Raw genomic sequence first — 17,475 nt, forward strand, 5'->3', positions numbered from 1 at the left:
AATAGGACTATATGCTATCCAATTTGGAAATAACTGGATGAGAAAAATTCTGAGGACAACGATTTGGAAGTCCGAGGAATTTTTTTAATCCAGTTATTTCCAAATTGGACAAGCACGTAGTCCTGCTATATAGCTAGTCAGTTGTAATTGGGTCTTTGCTCAGTCCAGCTGAACTCCAGAGGAATTCTTCGCCGGCTTCGCTTAAAGCACGAGAGGAATTTTTTTCGCTTCCCGTAACCCTGCGCTCGCCTCAAGATGTTGCCTTGAATTTGCAAATTCACGATCTCGCAAAAGACTGTAGTTTCTGCCACAGTTTTTTAAATGACGGTCCAACGAGCACTGTATGACAGCCAAACTTTCTGGTTCGTATTCGTGACCGGCCTTTTTTCTAATTTCAGCGAAAAAACGGCAAAGAACTTCATCTTGATCATGACGAGAAATATCTTCCAACTTTGAAATTCTTGCTTCGTTACGCTGCACCTTCCACTCTGAAAACATTCAGCCAAGTTTTTGTACTCTTCGAGGTGTTTTAGTTTTAGTTTTTGCCTCTCAGGTTGACAAGCTCTTATTCTGGCAACGTAAGAAATCTCTCATTTGCGATCATTGATATCGCTGAAAAAGTCCTGAGAAATGGAAAAATTTGGCAAATCTCTGTGGCTAAACTCCGCCGTTGTCAACTACTACAAAAAAAGACAACAGCGCTGACGCTATGCTTTATGCTGATCGGCTAATTTCTATTACTTACTGTATCTTCTGGAATTTGATTGGCTTAGACAAACTGTAATTCAAAATTTAAGGAAAACCCTATCTGAAACTATCTAAATTAATCTTTAATTGGAAAGTTTTAAAGAATTAAAGAATAATAGCTTTGCTAACAATTGCGGTTTGACTGCCAGCTATACAATTAGAGATTTAATTAAAGGAAATGTGAATACTAACCCTAACCCTAACCGATTAGATATTTGTTGCTGTGTTGTATGTGGATGTTAAGAGACCGGCTTGTCCGAGAATAGAAAGATCTTATTGGCATTTAATGATCTTTATTCTCATAAACAGAACTTACTTTGAAAGGTTACGTTTATACAAACGTTGGCCGTGTAGCACTTATATTTTAAACAGAGTTAACTGAATAGAGTGTAATGTGAAGTGCTAGATTTAAATCCCATATGAACCATGTGAGCGTTAGCCCTAAAGATGGAAATGGGCCCACACAAAACTCTGACCAGGGTGGGAATTGAACCCACGACCTTCGGGTTAGATCTCCGCGGAGATCTAACCCGAAGGTCGTGGGTTCAATTCCCACCCTGGTCAGAGTTTTGTGTGGGCCCATTTCCATCTGTAGGGCTAACGCTCACATGGTTCATATGGGATTTAAATCTAGCACTTCACATTACACTCTATTCAGTTAACTCTGTTTAGAACTTACTTTGGCAGACTGCTGCCAAATGGGGCGTAGCCATCTTCGCAGCCGTTTTTAGGCTCGGTTCAACGGAGGGAAGGAATGAACCGAGCCTAAAAAGGAGGCTGAATGGGGCGGGGAGGACTGCTTGGAAAAGATACGAGAACTTCGCTTATTTTGAAGAAGTCGAGTTTCTTTTTGGTTCTTTAATTTACTTCTTTCAGGTCTCTTTTAGGGGGTTTTAAAGGACTTTTCTCGCTGATGAGCCCGTTCTAGAAAGATAATAGTAAATTTCAACCCTCCTCAGAAGTCGTCAACATTCAGCAAATGTTATTTATTCCTACTAAAATAAATGAATGTAAGACTTTTGAGTTAGTGTTCCAGCCAGTACAGGCCCAAGAGGCGTTGCTTCCAGCACGTTACAACATCGTTGCCATGGCTTCTAGGTCCCTCTCAGTAAAAGCTCCAGCACTCAGATTCTGGCATTGTTTGGTCTTTGTGGTTTTCTTTGCGCATGCAGAACCCCTTGCAGCAATTTCATCCAAGCCAACCATTCTAGCCACCTCTCCGTTACCTCCATGCTCTACTCGTCACGACAAGTGTGTGGGTTGTTTAACAGGGCGCTGTGAGGCACTCGATTCCCACAAGTGCGGCTCGGGTTCAATTCCCAGATTCGGCGTCGTATGTGGATTGGGTTTGCAGGTTCTCTTCTCTACTCCGAGAGATTTTTATCTCTTACTTCGGTTTTTACCTCACCTGAAAACCATCGTTTGGTTTGATTGGACTTAAATTGATTTGATTTCTATGTATAATATCCCCAGTATCGCCTCGATTACCTTGTTAGCTACCTGCGGGTCTCAAGTTGTCTTTGCCTTTCCCGCTGTTGATTAAACTTGTTGTTGTTGTTTATGTTGAGTTCTTATAATTAGTGCAGCCCCAGCGCTAGAATACTTGTCACTGAAATAAAGTTCATCATAATCTGAAGAGACTTGAAAGTCTTACAATTTGTAATTGAAATTGCAAACACCACACGCTTTTAGTTTGGTTCCTCGACCTCCTCCATGACAGTCCAGCGGACTCTCTGTTGAGCCAATTACATTTCATGACATAAACAATAGATCTTGTATTAGCTTTATTTGTTCACCATTCAGCATTTCTCAATTTCGACGTACGTCAGTTGTGCCTCTTGAAGTTGGTTTCACGCTCAACTGAAGTCTATCCCAGAACATGCCAAATAAATTTGAAAAGTAGTGTTGTTGCTCCAACCGCAAAAAAAAAATTTGAAGGATTCTTGTCGATGATATTGATCCAGCGGTTTCGCCAACCTGCTCGAATATGTGACTTTCAAATATTCTGTATCACACTCTTAACTCATAGGAATAAAAGGAACTCGCAGTTGAACTTCCAAGTTCAATTCACAAATTTGTTATAGGATTTTAGGTCTTAATTTTTAAGATGCATTGGTAGTTTTAAATTTCAATTTGTAATCTAATTGTAATGCGTTTATGATTAATAATAATAATAATAATAATAATAATAATAATAATAATAGTAATAATAATAATAATAATAATAATAATAATTATTATTATTATTATTATTATTATTGATAGCTCAGTGGTAGAGAACTGTGCAGCAACGACCCCATGGTCATTTGTTTGCCGGTCTCGTTCAATCCTGATTTTCCCAGGCTTTTTCGTAACTGCTCGAGTTACACTGGCTCACAATAGGGCCGTTTATACGAGAGAAAATAAGCCGCGGCTAACTCTGGCCGCGGCTTACGTAAGCCGCGAACACCCCGTATAAATGGGACAAAATCTACGTTCACGGCTTTCTCAAGCCGCGGCTTATCCTGGCCGGGGAGTTTATACTCGTATAAATAGTTCCTTTCGCGGCTTACGTAAGCCGCGGCCAGAGTTAGCCGCGGCTTATTTTCTCTCGTATAAACGGCCCTAATGTGCGAGGATTTTAGATCACTTATAGATTTGTTTCTGTATCACATTTCCAATGTATGTCTTTAATGTATTCACTCCATTACACTTTTTACGGGATAAAAAACGAATTCGCAATTGACCATGCTTCTCCTCTATTGCTTGGTACATGTATCTCAGTCCCAGAGCGCAGCGCAATCGTACCGCGGAAACACACAGTCATGACTTCTAGCCCAGTTCATTCTCATTATTCGTCTTTCTTTGGAGCTGCTTAAACTACCTCCATAGCTGCAATGATCATTCGCTTCGAGATTCCGTGTTCCAGTTGTCGACATGATTCGTGAGCAGACGCGTGGTGTTATTTGTCGTCTTTCCGTCAACCTGTGATGTCATTGGCTGTGAAAAATCTGATCAATGATTCGATGCTTCTCGATGTCTTTTGTCATTAGCTGTAAACATTCCGATCAATGATTCGATGCTTCTCGATCTGTCCTTTCATCTTCACTGTATGTACTTAAGTCAGTCCTCCAGAGAAAGTTAAAAAGGGCGTTTTCGGCTCAATAACAGAGAAAGCGTTTATCATACACTGTCGTATGAGAAAAAAATTTGAAAATTTGAAAAGGCTCAATTCACTGGAGAGCATTCACGTGTTACAACAACAATTGGGAGCTTACGAAACGAGACGACTTCATTTAAAAATACGAGTTCGCGTTATTTATATCACTGCGAAACTATTTCATGTCGTTTCGCGTTAAAAATGTGTAGTAACTGGTGAGGAATAAAACTGGTATGAGTGGGTTGGAAGCGTAGAGAGAGAACTGAAAATTCATCGTCATGTGCTAACGTCCTCCACAGAACCTTGAATTTGGTCATTTCACGTCGTCATTTAGGAGATGACGGCAAAGAAATGTACCAAAATGTAAAACGCACGTGCAGAGCGTGCAGAGCCATTGTTTTTGCTCACTAAACCTATTGTTTTGTAGCTTCGTTGTTGCCGTTGGCGTCGTCGTTTCGTAAGCTCCCTAATTACTGAAGCAAGACGCCTTCCCATTTGCTGCCATTTTTTGACGCACTGTGTAGTATTCGGGGGTAACCACTTAACCCTACGTTGTTTTCAATTTCTAGTCTTCTCTTAGAAAACCTTAACAGTGAACGCCGTTGTAGGGTTAATTGGGGCCCGAAGCGGAAAAGTTTACCATCTACAGAACTGAACAAACGTGTCGGAGTTTGAATGTCTCCGCTGAAGAGACTCTTTTCGCAGCGACTTAAAATGCCTTTTAAGTGTGGAAATTAGAGCAAATCAAAGGATTCAAGATGCCCCTTTAAGTATATACGAGGGCTTTATTTAAAAAATGAGGTGAATTTTCCTTAAAGTTCATGAATTAATCATAAGCGACTATTAACGCCTCATTTGTGTCACGTCTGAAATGTGCGCACCTGTTTCGAGGAAACTCGAAGACAATGAAAGCGGACAGCCTCATCAAACATCTTATTGGAGGTAAAACCGTGTCACATTCAAAATGATCTGAAATGTCGTTTAGACCGTGGTATCCTTTTTTATGCAAATACAATCGGAAATGCCCAACGAGGGCAAACAAACACACCGTTTAATTGTATTTAGTTCTAACCGCGAATGACTTCCTGCAAAATAATTACTACAAAAATACTTTTTGGAAGTATAGCTGTATTTACATCCATTTTTTATTGATTATAATTGGAGCATTGATATTTTTTTTCCCTCTGAGTGATCTGCTCGTATTTTGTAATGTGTTGAGTTTGACCGGCAAAGATTTAAGCCGTGAGGCTTTACTTGAAGGATCGATGGCGATACTGAGACACATGCGCATTAGATTGTTGCGTTTGTGTATGTGCTTTTAGAGTTAATCATCTATCCGATCAAAAAAGGCGTAACTGTATGGGTTTGTGTGAAATAATGGCATGCTCCGAGGAGTCGCCGTTTAAATAAGAAAATTCTGATCAAGAGGACTAAGATCTTCAGTTCCTAGAGGCAAAATTTCAACTCGAAGGTTGTTTAAAACTTCCTCCTCGCGTTCGGTGAGGTTGTGTCTTTTGCCGCACACCTTCTGGTACAATGCCGAATGGCGGACCGGATGCTAGCACAACAAGCCGAAGGCCATCTTTGCGGCCTCCTAGTCCGGGGCCAGAGGCGCCGGTAATTCCTTCACAAGCCCGCAGAGGATCGAAGCTGTTATATGATACCAAGACACATCCTTCTGTCTTAAGATGGGAAATTTTAAACCGGATTTTAGAGTTGTCTGCGAAAGGAGATTGGTCCGCAGTAGATCAACATCTGAACAGCCTTGGACGAAACAATATGGATATTTCACTGGCAGAGATCGAAGTAATGTGGAAGTATTATCAATAATGTCATGATGGCCTCTTGCTTTTAAAATAAAAACGCGCCCAAGATTAATTTACTGTTACGCGATCGCGTAGTGACGAAAGACTCTTTTTATTGAAATTGAAAGTTTAAGCCCTTGTACCGTGAAAACAGGCACAGCGAAGCCCTCTTTCTGCTTTTTATCTCTTTGATGTTTTAAACGAGGATATAATCATACAAGTTTCGAAAGATAATTTCGATGTTTAGTCATTAAAAATCACGCTTTGTAAGATCGTGTGAAGCGATTTAAAGTATTTTTGTAATTTCAGCACTATTCTTCTTCTTCTTCTTCTTCTTATCAGTTATTATTATTATTATTGTTGTTGTTGTCTTATCGTTGTTGTTATTGCTATTATTAAATAGGCCACTTTCGATATATTAAAATTCAGCTTGAAAGAGAGGTATAGAAGACGAAGACAAAGGAAAGTAGATGATGTGTCGATACATTCATTCCAACTTGTTTTTATTGTTTTTGTCCTTTCAGCCTCACTATCAAATTGAATATTGATGTTTCGAAAATGGACTATCATTTTTTTCTCTGAGGTATCCGTGCTAACTCGCAGTGGCCGAAAGTTGTTCTAGCTCATGCCTAATATTTTCTCTTTTTATCGTGCAACCTACAGTGTTTTTGACTTCCCTTTTCCAGCAAGTTATAATTTGCCTGCCATCAGTTTTTTTTATTACAATTTATAAAACAAGCCTTTTTAAGAGCTCTTTGACTCTTTTGACCCGAAATGGAGTTTTATTGCAGTTAATGACGTTTTTATCAGCTAGTAAGGTTGATTTTTAATTGATATAATTTTCATTGATTCGGAAAAATACTCTTTGATAGAATTCTTGGTTCGACACTGTCGAACCAAGAATGCAGCTGGTCTCTTAATAGTTCGTCATTTGTAGGTGATGTGCTTTCAAATAATGCATGAAGCCTTCGAAAAGGAAAAATCAAGACCACAGGCACTAAAATCATTTTTCGAAAAAAATTGGCCACCAGGTCTTATCAAAAATCAGAAGAAATTTCTTTGTATTTCTTAACTGGCTGAGACCCCAACTGTTTTCTGAATAGAACCAAAATCATGTGTATGGATTGGCATTGTGAATAGAACTGCCAACTGTGCTGACTTTTTGATTGTTTAGCAAAAAATCTCATTACTGTCTACCATTAAATCATTGCCTTTCTTCCCGTACTACAAGATGGCCTGTTCTGAACCGGAGATGCGCCTTGTTGCTTCTTCTCTTGGCTTTCGTAGCGCAGCAGAAACGGTTATTGTAAGATTATTTTCCAGGCTTTTTAAAATTAAACTATTCTTATTCCACAATTTATCCATTTTTTGCGTTACAGGACAACGGACTGACACCCTTGATGCTTGCAGCCCGAGACAACAAGCACAATATCGTGGAAAAACTACTTGAACTGGGAGCTGTAACTACAGACCGTGACAAGGCAAGTATCTCGTCGCACCATCTTGCTTTTTAACTTGGCTTTTCGAAATATGCTGTCCAATCTTTAATTACACAACATTTGTCAGCACGGCCATGTCATTTGCGCTGACGTTGTTAAGCCATACTCACCTAAGTAACCGAAAATCCAAGGTCCGTTTTTTCATCAAATTTGCTTTTCCTATTTGGAAGTTCAAGACCCGTCCGGCTACATCGCAGCATAATGTGTATTTTTAAGAGCTGTTAACCCTCGAAAGTTGTTTCTCTAAGATATACTTGCAAATTAACGCCATAAGCGGCCGAAAATACATTTATTTTTTTGACGTTTTCGCTTAGAATTCCAGTAGTTTTCGCGGAATTTGCATGAATTTATGTTTTTATCAATTGTAACCAGATTTGTATAGCTAAAGCCAACCAATTTCTTCTTAATAGGAACTGAACAACCCAGATTTTTCCCTGCTTCGAATTTCATAAATAATAATTGTGCTTCTTCTTGTTTGCTCGCTTTCTTTGTTTGAAGATCTGTCCTTGTAGACTGAAACGCCAAAAATTGAAATTGTTACATCAACACAGCTGAGAACTTATTCCTAAACCTACGCTTTTTGGTGCTAAAAGACTTCTACAATCAAACTGAAAACACTCGTCAGGACCGTAGCCAGAAAAAAAATTATGACGGCATGAGGCAATATCCATCTTCGTAGGTATTTTAGGTGTTTATGATGAGTGCATTTTAAAACCAACACTGGAATCGCGCTTTATTTTAAAGAATCACGAAAAAATGACTGACGCAAGTGCCTCGGTTTGCCCCATACTGGCTACGGCTCTGCAGTCGTAGCATCTTTCGTTGAATAATTTCCAAGTTTTTACGAACCTTCTTGATTCTTAAATGGTCAACTTCATGGTTCAAGAGTTGGCACCGCATTAATTTTTCATATTACTGAATGCAGTGTAATTTCTTTTTCGCAGTATAACCTCGTCCAACGTTTATATTTCTAGTATTTATTTTCCGGTCGTTGCAGGAAAACCAAATTTTCTTACGCCCAGGGTTCTTTTGTTCTCGGACTTATCAACAGGAACAGAATTAAAAGTGGTTTCGTCGTAAGAAACAAAAGAAACTCTTCTATCGTTTGACACTGTTGTTCGTGGAAACAGGTGTTTTTCCTGAATGTGAAGTGCTCATCTTTTCGAAAAAGCCACAGTTCGCTTACTTCCGTGCGTTGTCCTAAGTATTTTATATGCTGCTCGTTAAAGCCAATCGAGTTTGCGATAACCTTCAGTTCACTTTCATCACTTCATCTTTTTCCGGTGAAATCTTTATCCGAGACAAAAATATCTTTTTGCAGCGCATCACTTTTTCACTTTGCACACAAGGATACTTGCTAAATATATCCAGTTGTTGAGTTTGACATCAAAGATTCTTTGAAATGTTTTTTTTTATCTTTTCTTAAGTATACGAGTTTTGTTTGTAGGCTGTTGAGACCACTTGCCGACGCTGTTTAGCTTAATATCCCGGAACGTCTTGTTTACACAATTTCCAATTCATATAAATTTGTTTCGAATTAAAACGAATATGGATTTTTTTAGTTTTTGCTATATTTGAAAGGTAAAAAAAAATATGTCTAGGTGCAGTTTTGAAACTCAGTTTAATGTCCATTTTAAATTCCTCCCTTGAATTACATTGTTTTGCGCAATTTTGATATAAATTCGTTTTTGTATTTTTAACAATTAGAGTTATCAATTTTATGGCTTCAGTTTTTTAAACTAGCCTTTGAGCGAGCATTGTTAAAAATATACAAGTTTGTGCCACTGTGTTAATTTTTCTTGTCAAAAAAGCATACCTTTATTTTTTAGATAAATTAGCGATTTTTTTTGCCAACAAAGACTTACCTTTGAACGCAAATATATTAAAAATCTACTCAACATTGCTTTCCGATTAAAAACAAAAATGAAGCCGCCATCCAATGAATAAAATATAAACAGAAATGTTTGCCAAAAGCTTTTTTCTTTTTCTGTTAATTAGGACTAGGTAATTTTCAAACGAATAGCCTTGTATTTTCTCGTTTATGCGACCAAGTCGGATTCTATCAAACCTTTTTTTCATGTTAAACGTCTACAGGATCTTTGCCAAGGTAAGGCCTAGAGGTGGCAATTCTTTATAAAAATCAAGTAAATTTCGTCACTGATATCGCACGGTTCGAAGCACTAGAACATATGCGCATGCGCTGATTAATAGTTTGAAGGAAAGCACAAAACGGCGTAACCTTAGTAATGGATTATTCTATTAGGAACAAAACACGAGCCGCCATAGTCAAATTTTACTTAAATTTAAGCCGTGTCAAGATTTGAAAATTAAAGTGGTTATTTCGCGCGCTGTTTTCTCCATTGTCCAAAAAAGGCAGACTTTAATTTTGAAAGGTATACTTCATTTTGTTTTTGCGTTATAGCCTACTGAGTGAACGTTCTAAAAGTTCAAACAACAGGTCCAACATCTACATCAACACTGTATCATATGCCCCCCTCCCATCATTGGTTATCTTATGTCTTGAATGTTACCTTTTTTAGGAGGGACGATCCGCTCTTCATTATGCCGCTGTCTCGGGTTCCGAAGGGATTGTCAAACTTCTTCTCTCCAAAAAGGCGGACGGCACACTTACCGGAGGGGTAAGTATCATAGCGCGTTATTTTTCTCTCTAAAAGACGCCTCTCTACATAGCTGGAGGTTCTTTCCAATTTTTACTTTTACCGTGACTTTTTCGAAGTGATTCTTTTCTCGTTCCACTCCATAATATATTGTTCCGTTCTTGTATCAGCCCGACGAGCAGCTTGCCCTGCACATGGCCTGCAGCCGCCCTTCGGGTGCATTGGAAATTGTCAGAACACTACTGAAGGTTTCTGGGAAAGATCCTAAACTCGCAACTGATAAGGTGACTATTAAATAATAATTTCTGCTCTTTAAAAAACGGCTTTTAATCTTGTTTACCAATTTAGTTGTGTTTTTACCTGTTGGAAGAGATTTCCCAGTTCGCAAAATAGGTAGTTTATTTCAAAGGAAAAAAGCGTTTCCCTGTATACAGAATGTATCAGTGCCTAAATGGAAATATTGGATAGATGTTACTAAATTCGAGTGATTAGAGAGATTTAACATCACGTGAAACGTGAAACTTTTCAACTTTAGCTTCGGCGTTACCCACGGCAACTCGGAAGAAACTCGAACTCTTTTTAAACATTGTTTGTGAAAATAAGATGCTATTAAAATGAAAATCCTCATCGGTCAAATTTTGCGAGTTCCGATGAAGCTGTGTAGTGAGTCAACAGAGAGTTCGTGAAGGAAATTGCGACAAGGAGTCAGTTATGAACAATCTACAACCATGAAACGTAGTTTTTCCTTGTTTGACTTACTGGAAAATGGTTTGGTGTTCTCAGTTTTCCACAAACAACTTAATTTGTAAAGGAAAACGAGAAGAAAATCCCACATTTATAGCAAACGCGAAAATGGCTCCTCTCGCGTAGAAACGACAAACGGCAACTGGCAAACGCGAAAAATGGCGGGAAAGTCAAGGTCACGTGGTTACTTTTTCCGTTTTCGTTTCGCGTAAACGTGATACGGAATCTATCTATAGACCTCATTCATAAATGGCGGTCAGATTTAAAGTTCTTTTGTGCAAGTGCAAATTAGCCTACCAAGCCTCATTTTAGAGCAAGATTTCTTTTCAATTCACTGTATGGTATCGATGCTTGGTAGACTATTTTGCACTTGGACAAAAGAATTATAAATTGACCTCCATTTATGAATAATTAACAATTATTCCATGAGCGCGCGTTAGATATGAGATGATAGATAGCCAACGAGGCGCGTAGCGCCGAGTTGGCTATAATCATCTCATATCCTACAGGTGAGAGTGGAATAATTGTTTTATTAAAAACGCCCCCAAAATATAGAAACCAAGATTACAATAAAAATAAAAAGGCCCAAAAAATCACGCATGTGCTTGCCGTGTTTGTAGATCATGGTATAATGGCTCATAACCCATGATGGCTTAGCTAATCAAAACTCTCGAATTTCATTATCCAATGATCCAGTAAGGTCTATTATCCCACAGTACCTATCCAACGTTAGAGATCGTATTAGAGAGTTTGACCATCGGCGGCGAGCTCCGCGAGACACCGCGCACCGGTGGCTCAGTTGGTTGAGCGCCGGGCTGTCACGCTCAACTCCGACCGGACCAACACTCAGGATCTTTAAATAACTGAGGAGAAAGTGATGTCTTTGTAACGACACCTGCGAATGGCTAGACTTTCAAGTCTTCTCGGATAAGTACTATAAGTCGGAGGTCCCGTTTCATAACCCTCGGGTTTAATTTCTGTGGGACGTTAAAGAACCCACACACTATTCGAGAAGAGTAGGGCGTTTCGTACTATTAAAGTAATTGGATATGCTGCCCATATTGTACGAAGTGAACAAGACGAAAAAATTACGAAAAGACCTATCATACATACATATATACATACATATTCATGTCTGCCTCCTCTTCAAAGCGAGTCTAATTCTAAGTGCGAAGTTTTTGTCGTGAAAATTAGTTTTCATTCATATGTAAAGTAGAACTAGTTACCATTACAAAAACTTCGCACTTAGACTCGCTTTGAAGAAGAGGCAGACATGAACTCGGAAATGGCCCATTGACCACTCCTCATAGGGGTTTTTCAAGGCCAATGAAACACAATCACGACAGAACAGAACATTCAACAACAACTGTTATAAGAATCCCAACTGGCCGGAGGCAAACTAGGGACTACCAGGAACAAATTCAACCAGTGTTCAAAACGTGTCTTGGACCCGGGATCCCCTGATCTCAAGGCAACTGAACGGTCCTAGCCACTGGGCTGGTTTTCTTATGTTTGCAAACATGGAGGCAAACGACTGTCCCGTATAACTGACGCGGCCGTTGAATTGTGTTACTTCTGTTGCAGAATGGTTCTACGCCACTGTTTCTGGCGATCATGGTTGGCAATCAACACGTTGTGAAAGAACTGTTGAGCACCCAAGCCGAGCAACAAGTGAAGATCAATATCGTGGTGAGTGTCATATCATTGTGGAGTTCTTCAACGCCATCGAGAACGACACGAGAAAAGAGGTTTAATGAGAGAAGAAAACGTGTGCTCTGCCAGTTCTGCGCTTAACATTTTGAGATATTCCTTTGGTGTCCTCGTCTGAACGTCGTGACTAACTAACTAACTAACTAACTAACTAACTAACTAACTAACTAACTAACTAACTAAATAAATAAATAAATAAATACAACCTTGTTACCTCTTGGCTATCCAGCAAGAGTACTGATATTGCATTTTATTAATGCAATAAATGCTAGAAATCGAGCGCAGTGCCGCACGGGCAGCACAATTATTTGTAGTTTTGTAACCGATAATGTTCTTCCTTTGTGGTGTTGTCGTTTCTGTTGCCGTCTTCGTTGCTTAAAGTCCCTACTTTTATTGCAACGCAAAACCGTACGCCCATTCCTTCAAGAAGAATGTGCTGAATACGTCAGCAAATTATTTAATTACTATAGGACGTTTTGTTGCAGCAATACAGAGATATCGCCAACAACGTTAACACCAATGTCTTTTTTTTTCTTTTTGATACAGCCCAGTGAAGATACTGTATTACACGCGGCTGTAAGAAAGAGGGATGTTGACATCGCAAAACTCCTCGTAGAGTGTGGCTGCCCGGTCGATGTGCAAAACGTAATTACGAATGTTCTTGTTTCAGCTGAGTACAAATTACTAAAGGAAATACTATAACTCAATCACAATGCATTTTTTGTTGTTATAGGCCGAAGGACAAACTGCCCTCCATATTGCCGCCTACGAAGGAGACGAGACTATGATAAAGTTTCTTCAAACGGCACGAGTTGATGCTAATATCGCTGACGCCGTGAGTTGTAAATTAGTTGGAAACAGTGAATATGAACTGTATATTTTAATGTTTCGGAGGAAGAGACGCTCAGTTTTATAACAAATAAATAAACAAACAAGTAAATAAATAAATTAAGGACTTAAATATTGACAAGTGAGAATATAACAAACTGTAATAGAACTTCGATATAACAACAAAACTATGAAGCTGCAAATGGGCGATGATTATAGGTACTGACATGAAATATATGAAAACTGTATATGCCGTTTAGGCTTTAGGTAAAGGTAAAGTCTCCGCTTACGAGCCAGAAGGCTCATCAGGCCGGCGCTTATCTCCGGTTTCTGTAGCATGAAGCGACTAGGAGTATTTGTACTCCCCCCTGGATGGGATGCTAGTCCATCGCAGGGTTACCCCCAGCATTACGCCGGTACCCATTTATACACCTGGGTGGAGAGAGGCACCGTGAGAGTAAAGTGTCTTGCCCAAGAACACAACACAATGTCCCCTGCCAGGTCCCGAACCCGGACCACTCGATCCGGAGTCGAGCGCACTAACCATGAGGCCACCGCGCCTCCCACCGTTTAGGCTTTAGGGTGTGTGAATTTCCAAATGATGACATGCTTCTCTCTTCAGGCAAAGATTTCTGAAAAAATGGCTAACACAAAAAAAGGAAATTCACAATCCAAAAAAGATGATTTAATGCAAAGAAGGTCTAACTATCATTTTATATCATGATCCTTCTTTTTTGGTTTCTGTAGAATGACCGTACTCCGCTCCACTTGGCAGCAGAGAGAGGTCACTCCAATGTGGCCGAATTCTTGGTGGACAAGCTTAAAGCCAACGTGAATATGAGGACAAAGGTGTGCGCTGTTTCGCTGATTTTGCCTAATTAAAGGGGAAATTTAGCTAGTGGCAGAGGAACTATTTCTACTAAAGCCCACGCAGACTAACCGGGTTAATTGACATTTTTTTCTTTTTGAATTATTTCTGTTGAGGGACTCGTAAGAGTTGTCGATTCTAGAACAATGTCCAACCCGATTATGTTACTATGGCAACCACGCGTGCGCGACTGATAGTGGCAAAATCAAAACGAAAATGGCCCGTTTTCGCGGAAAAATCAATCTAAAAATAAACTCGGTCTGTAAAAACGCCGTTCCACAAATACAATGAAGTTGTAAGCTCCAAGTCATGGTCTCTTGGACAAAATTCATTTATAAAGTTATTGGGTGGATTTCCTCTAGAAAACTATTACATTGCAATAAACGTTGTGGACTACAACGCAAGACTACAACAATAAATCTCTCATTCTCCATCGTTACTTCAAAACGCTTCTTGCCAGTCCAGGAACAGCGCTTAATTTAGGGGAGAAAACAAAAATTTATCCCCAAGTGCTAACGTTCTTCATAAAACCTCAAACTTGGCTATTTCACGTTGTTGTTTTGCTTACGACGGCGAAGAAATGGACAAAAGTGAAAAACGCACGTGCAGGGCGTGCAAAGCTATTGTCTTTGCCCACTAAATATGCAAATTTGTGACGTTCTCGTCACCGTCGCCGTTGTCGTTGATGAAGCTCCCTCTTATTGCCGGGTTAAAAGAGGAAAAATACTCGTGCGCCACGAATTTCCGTGCATTTCTTTGCCGTTCTCCTCAAAACAACAACGTGAAATCACCAAATTTTAGGTTTTGTCGACAACCGTTCGCACCCATCCAGTTACAGCATAGTTCGCCCGTATTGTACAGAAAAATCGAGAAATACTCGGGGTAGCGCTAAGTCATATTTTGACGTTGCCGTTGATCTTGCTTAAACTCCCTTATACCTCCTAAGGACAGAGGGAAGGATTTCATTGATACCAGTTTCAGAGTTGATGTAACCAACGAATTTACTTTTCCTTTAAACTTAATTGACAAGATTGCTTTTTAAATTTGTAGGATGGCAGTACCCTGATGCACATTGCTTCACAAGCGGGACATCCCGACACCGCTTTGGTGTTCTTAAAAAAGGGCGTGCCCCTCCACATGCCAAACAAGGTAAATAGCCTCGTCTTTGTTTTATGGCAACTTTCAGTCACACTGGACATTCTAATGGGAGGCGTAACCGAATTGTAAGGGCACAAGATTACCAATGCGGAGTCTCATTGCTTACTTGTTGCCTGTTCTTAAGCCTCAAGTTCTTAGTTGATTTGTTTGTGTATTTTTATCTTCAGGACGGTGCAGTTTGTCTTCACGCTGCCGCCAGAAAAGGTCACGTCGGAGTTGTAAAAGCGTTGCTCTCGAAAGGAGCTTCAGTGGACACCAAAACCAAGGTGAGCCGCATTCCACAATAATTGTTTTACGGTCTTTAAAGAGAAACTAGGTGAAACTAGAACGGTGAAAAAAAAAAAAGTGACTTCTAAGTCTTCTCGGATAAGAACTGTAAACCGGAGGTCCCGTCTCATAGCCTTTGTTGGAAACCAAATATTATGGGGCGTTGAAGAACACACTCACTTCTCGAAAAGAGTAGCGAACGTTGTTCCCGTGTTTCGGGCCGACCTAATCTTGTCGGGGAGCATCTTTCACTTCCTAAATAAACTGTGACCTAACCATGCTTCGAGCAACATTTCGACGGTCGCACCAACAGTAAATTTATAACATGCCAGATTAAGAGAAAAGTGCTCGACGGCTTGTGGACAAAGGCCGAGACAAACTAGGTGATGTTTTTAGCTTTCTCTCTGCAGCACTCTTGTGTTTGAAGTGCTTCTTTCGGGTTTCTCCGCTATCTCGGCTACCGTGCAAAGTCCATGGACTAATAATCAACTATTTTATTGTATCGTTCACCAATGGTCAATTGTTTACCCCGTTAACGGACCAGTTACACCGCATTGCATCATTGCCTGTGAAGTACTGCCAAGCCTCAAGTCGTGCAAGATATTATTAGGATACGGTGGCCCAATGTACGTCAGCTCAAAAGGGTGGGCTAAGGTAGAGTATTCCTCCAAAGCGTCCTACCCACCTCCCTGAAGGCCAAGGAAAGGAAAGGAAAGGAACTTTATTTATGCTGTCTAGTCGTTTCTTAGCGCTGGGGAGCACTTAATTGGGGACACTGTAAACTGAACTTAACAGTTAATGCAAACCACTTAAGTCGAAAATGGTCCAACAATGTTGGTTTTTGAGGGGAAGGAACCGGAGTACCCGGAGATAGCAGAAATCTCGAGTATTCGGTGCAGACGTAGGAGAACCAAACAAAATCAACCCAAATTATGACGCCGAGTCTGGGAAGCGGAATCCGGGCCACATTGGTGGGAGGCAAGGAGTGCTCTCACCACTGCGGCCACCCCTGCAACCCACCCTGTTCGTAATTTTAATGTTTCAGTGTTATCTCAGGGAAAGCTCATGAAGTATGCCAAAACGTAAGCTCTCCACCAGGACCCTAGCACCCCTGTAATGGTTTGTGTTCAGGGGACGCCACTTTTAACTACACGGTCTTTCATGGTGTGTTTATTCTTCAGGCGGAAGAAGAAGAGAAACGCAGACTTGCACATCGCTGCACGAATCAAAGGAATGGAGACAAGGTTCGCGCCGAGGCTGTATTGATATAAGAAGCGGGTGGCCACGATGTTAACGCAGCGAGTGATAGTAAGATATATATAGAACTTAATACTCTGCTACTGGTTATCGGAAGGTCGTTGTTTCGACTTATGTTCGGGAACGTTTCGTATTTTTTTTCGAACATACCCGAATCATCTCTGATCAATACAATCTTTTATTTGTTTTCTTTTTTTTCGATATTAATAGCGTTTCATGCGCAACAACGAATTCGCCGTGTGGACACATTTTAGCGGTTGAATTGTTTATTAAAAATGTTGTTTTGTTTTCTGTAGAATGGTGAGACGGCGAGTTCATGTCAGCAGCAAGGTTTGGCAATCTTAAAAAACACACTCAAGCTTCTATAACGAGGAAAGCTGACACGGCTAAGAGGCATCGAAGGTTACTTCTATCAGCGGAGTATTTAGTGCTCTTGATAATTTTTCAATCAGCTTAAATCCTAAGGGCGCGCCCCATTTAACCAGAATAGTGCCATTTTCGAAATATGAAAATATTCAGCTGATAGTGAGGGCAAGAAAAAAAGGGGACAAATAACGGACAGGAAACACGTTGACAATGACTGTGAAAAATGTTTACATATCCATCCACATTCCTTTTTGTCTGTGTCCTCTAAACGTCTCTTTCAGAGCTGAATTTGAATATATCGAAAAAGGCCTTGACAGTTGAAAGTCCAAAATGAAAGAGTCATTGTCTGGAAAAAATACATTCTCTACTTGTACCAAAATCCCATAAATACTGTTCTTTTACCCCCAAATTTTGCAGAATCATTGTTTTCAATTTCTCCTGGGACGTTGAAGATTGTCCCAAGAGAAAT

General features: G+C 40.0%; 1 protein-coding gene across 1 annotated transcript in view; it reads left to right on the forward strand.

Moving 5' to 3' along the window:
- LOC138046012 (ankyrin-3-like) overlaps nucleotides 1-17,008 on the forward strand; it is a 36,530-nt gene extending 19,522 nt beyond the window's left edge. Inside the window, exons 4-14 of the mRNA XM_068892702.1 lie at nucleotides 7,071-7,172; nucleotides 9,731-9,829; nucleotides 9,979-10,092; nucleotides 12,137-12,241; nucleotides 12,809-12,907; nucleotides 12,996-13,097; nucleotides 13,838-13,939; nucleotides 15,009-15,107; nucleotides 15,284-15,382; nucleotides 16,565-16,642; nucleotides 16,937-17,008. Of these exons, the coding sequence (XP_068748803.1) occupies nucleotides 7,071-7,172; nucleotides 9,731-9,829; nucleotides 9,979-10,092; nucleotides 12,137-12,241; nucleotides 12,809-12,907; nucleotides 12,996-13,097; nucleotides 13,838-13,939; nucleotides 15,009-15,107; nucleotides 15,284-15,382; nucleotides 16,565-16,642; nucleotides 16,937-17,008 (1,071 nt within the window). The remainder of the gene's footprint in view (nucleotides 1-7,070; nucleotides 7,173-9,730; nucleotides 9,830-9,978; nucleotides 10,093-12,136; nucleotides 12,242-12,808; nucleotides 12,908-12,995; nucleotides 13,098-13,837; nucleotides 13,940-15,008; nucleotides 15,108-15,283; nucleotides 15,383-16,564; nucleotides 16,643-16,936) is intronic.
- Nucleotides 17,009-17,475: the final 467 nt, after the last annotated feature.

Source organism: Montipora capricornis, chromosome 4 (assembly GCF_036669925.1).
Source record: "Montipora capricornis isolate CH-2021 chromosome 4, ASM3666992v2, whole genome shotgun sequence".
In the NCBI taxonomy this organism is placed as follows: Eukaryota; Metazoa; Cnidaria; class Anthozoa; order Scleractinia; family Acroporidae; genus Montipora; species Montipora capricornis.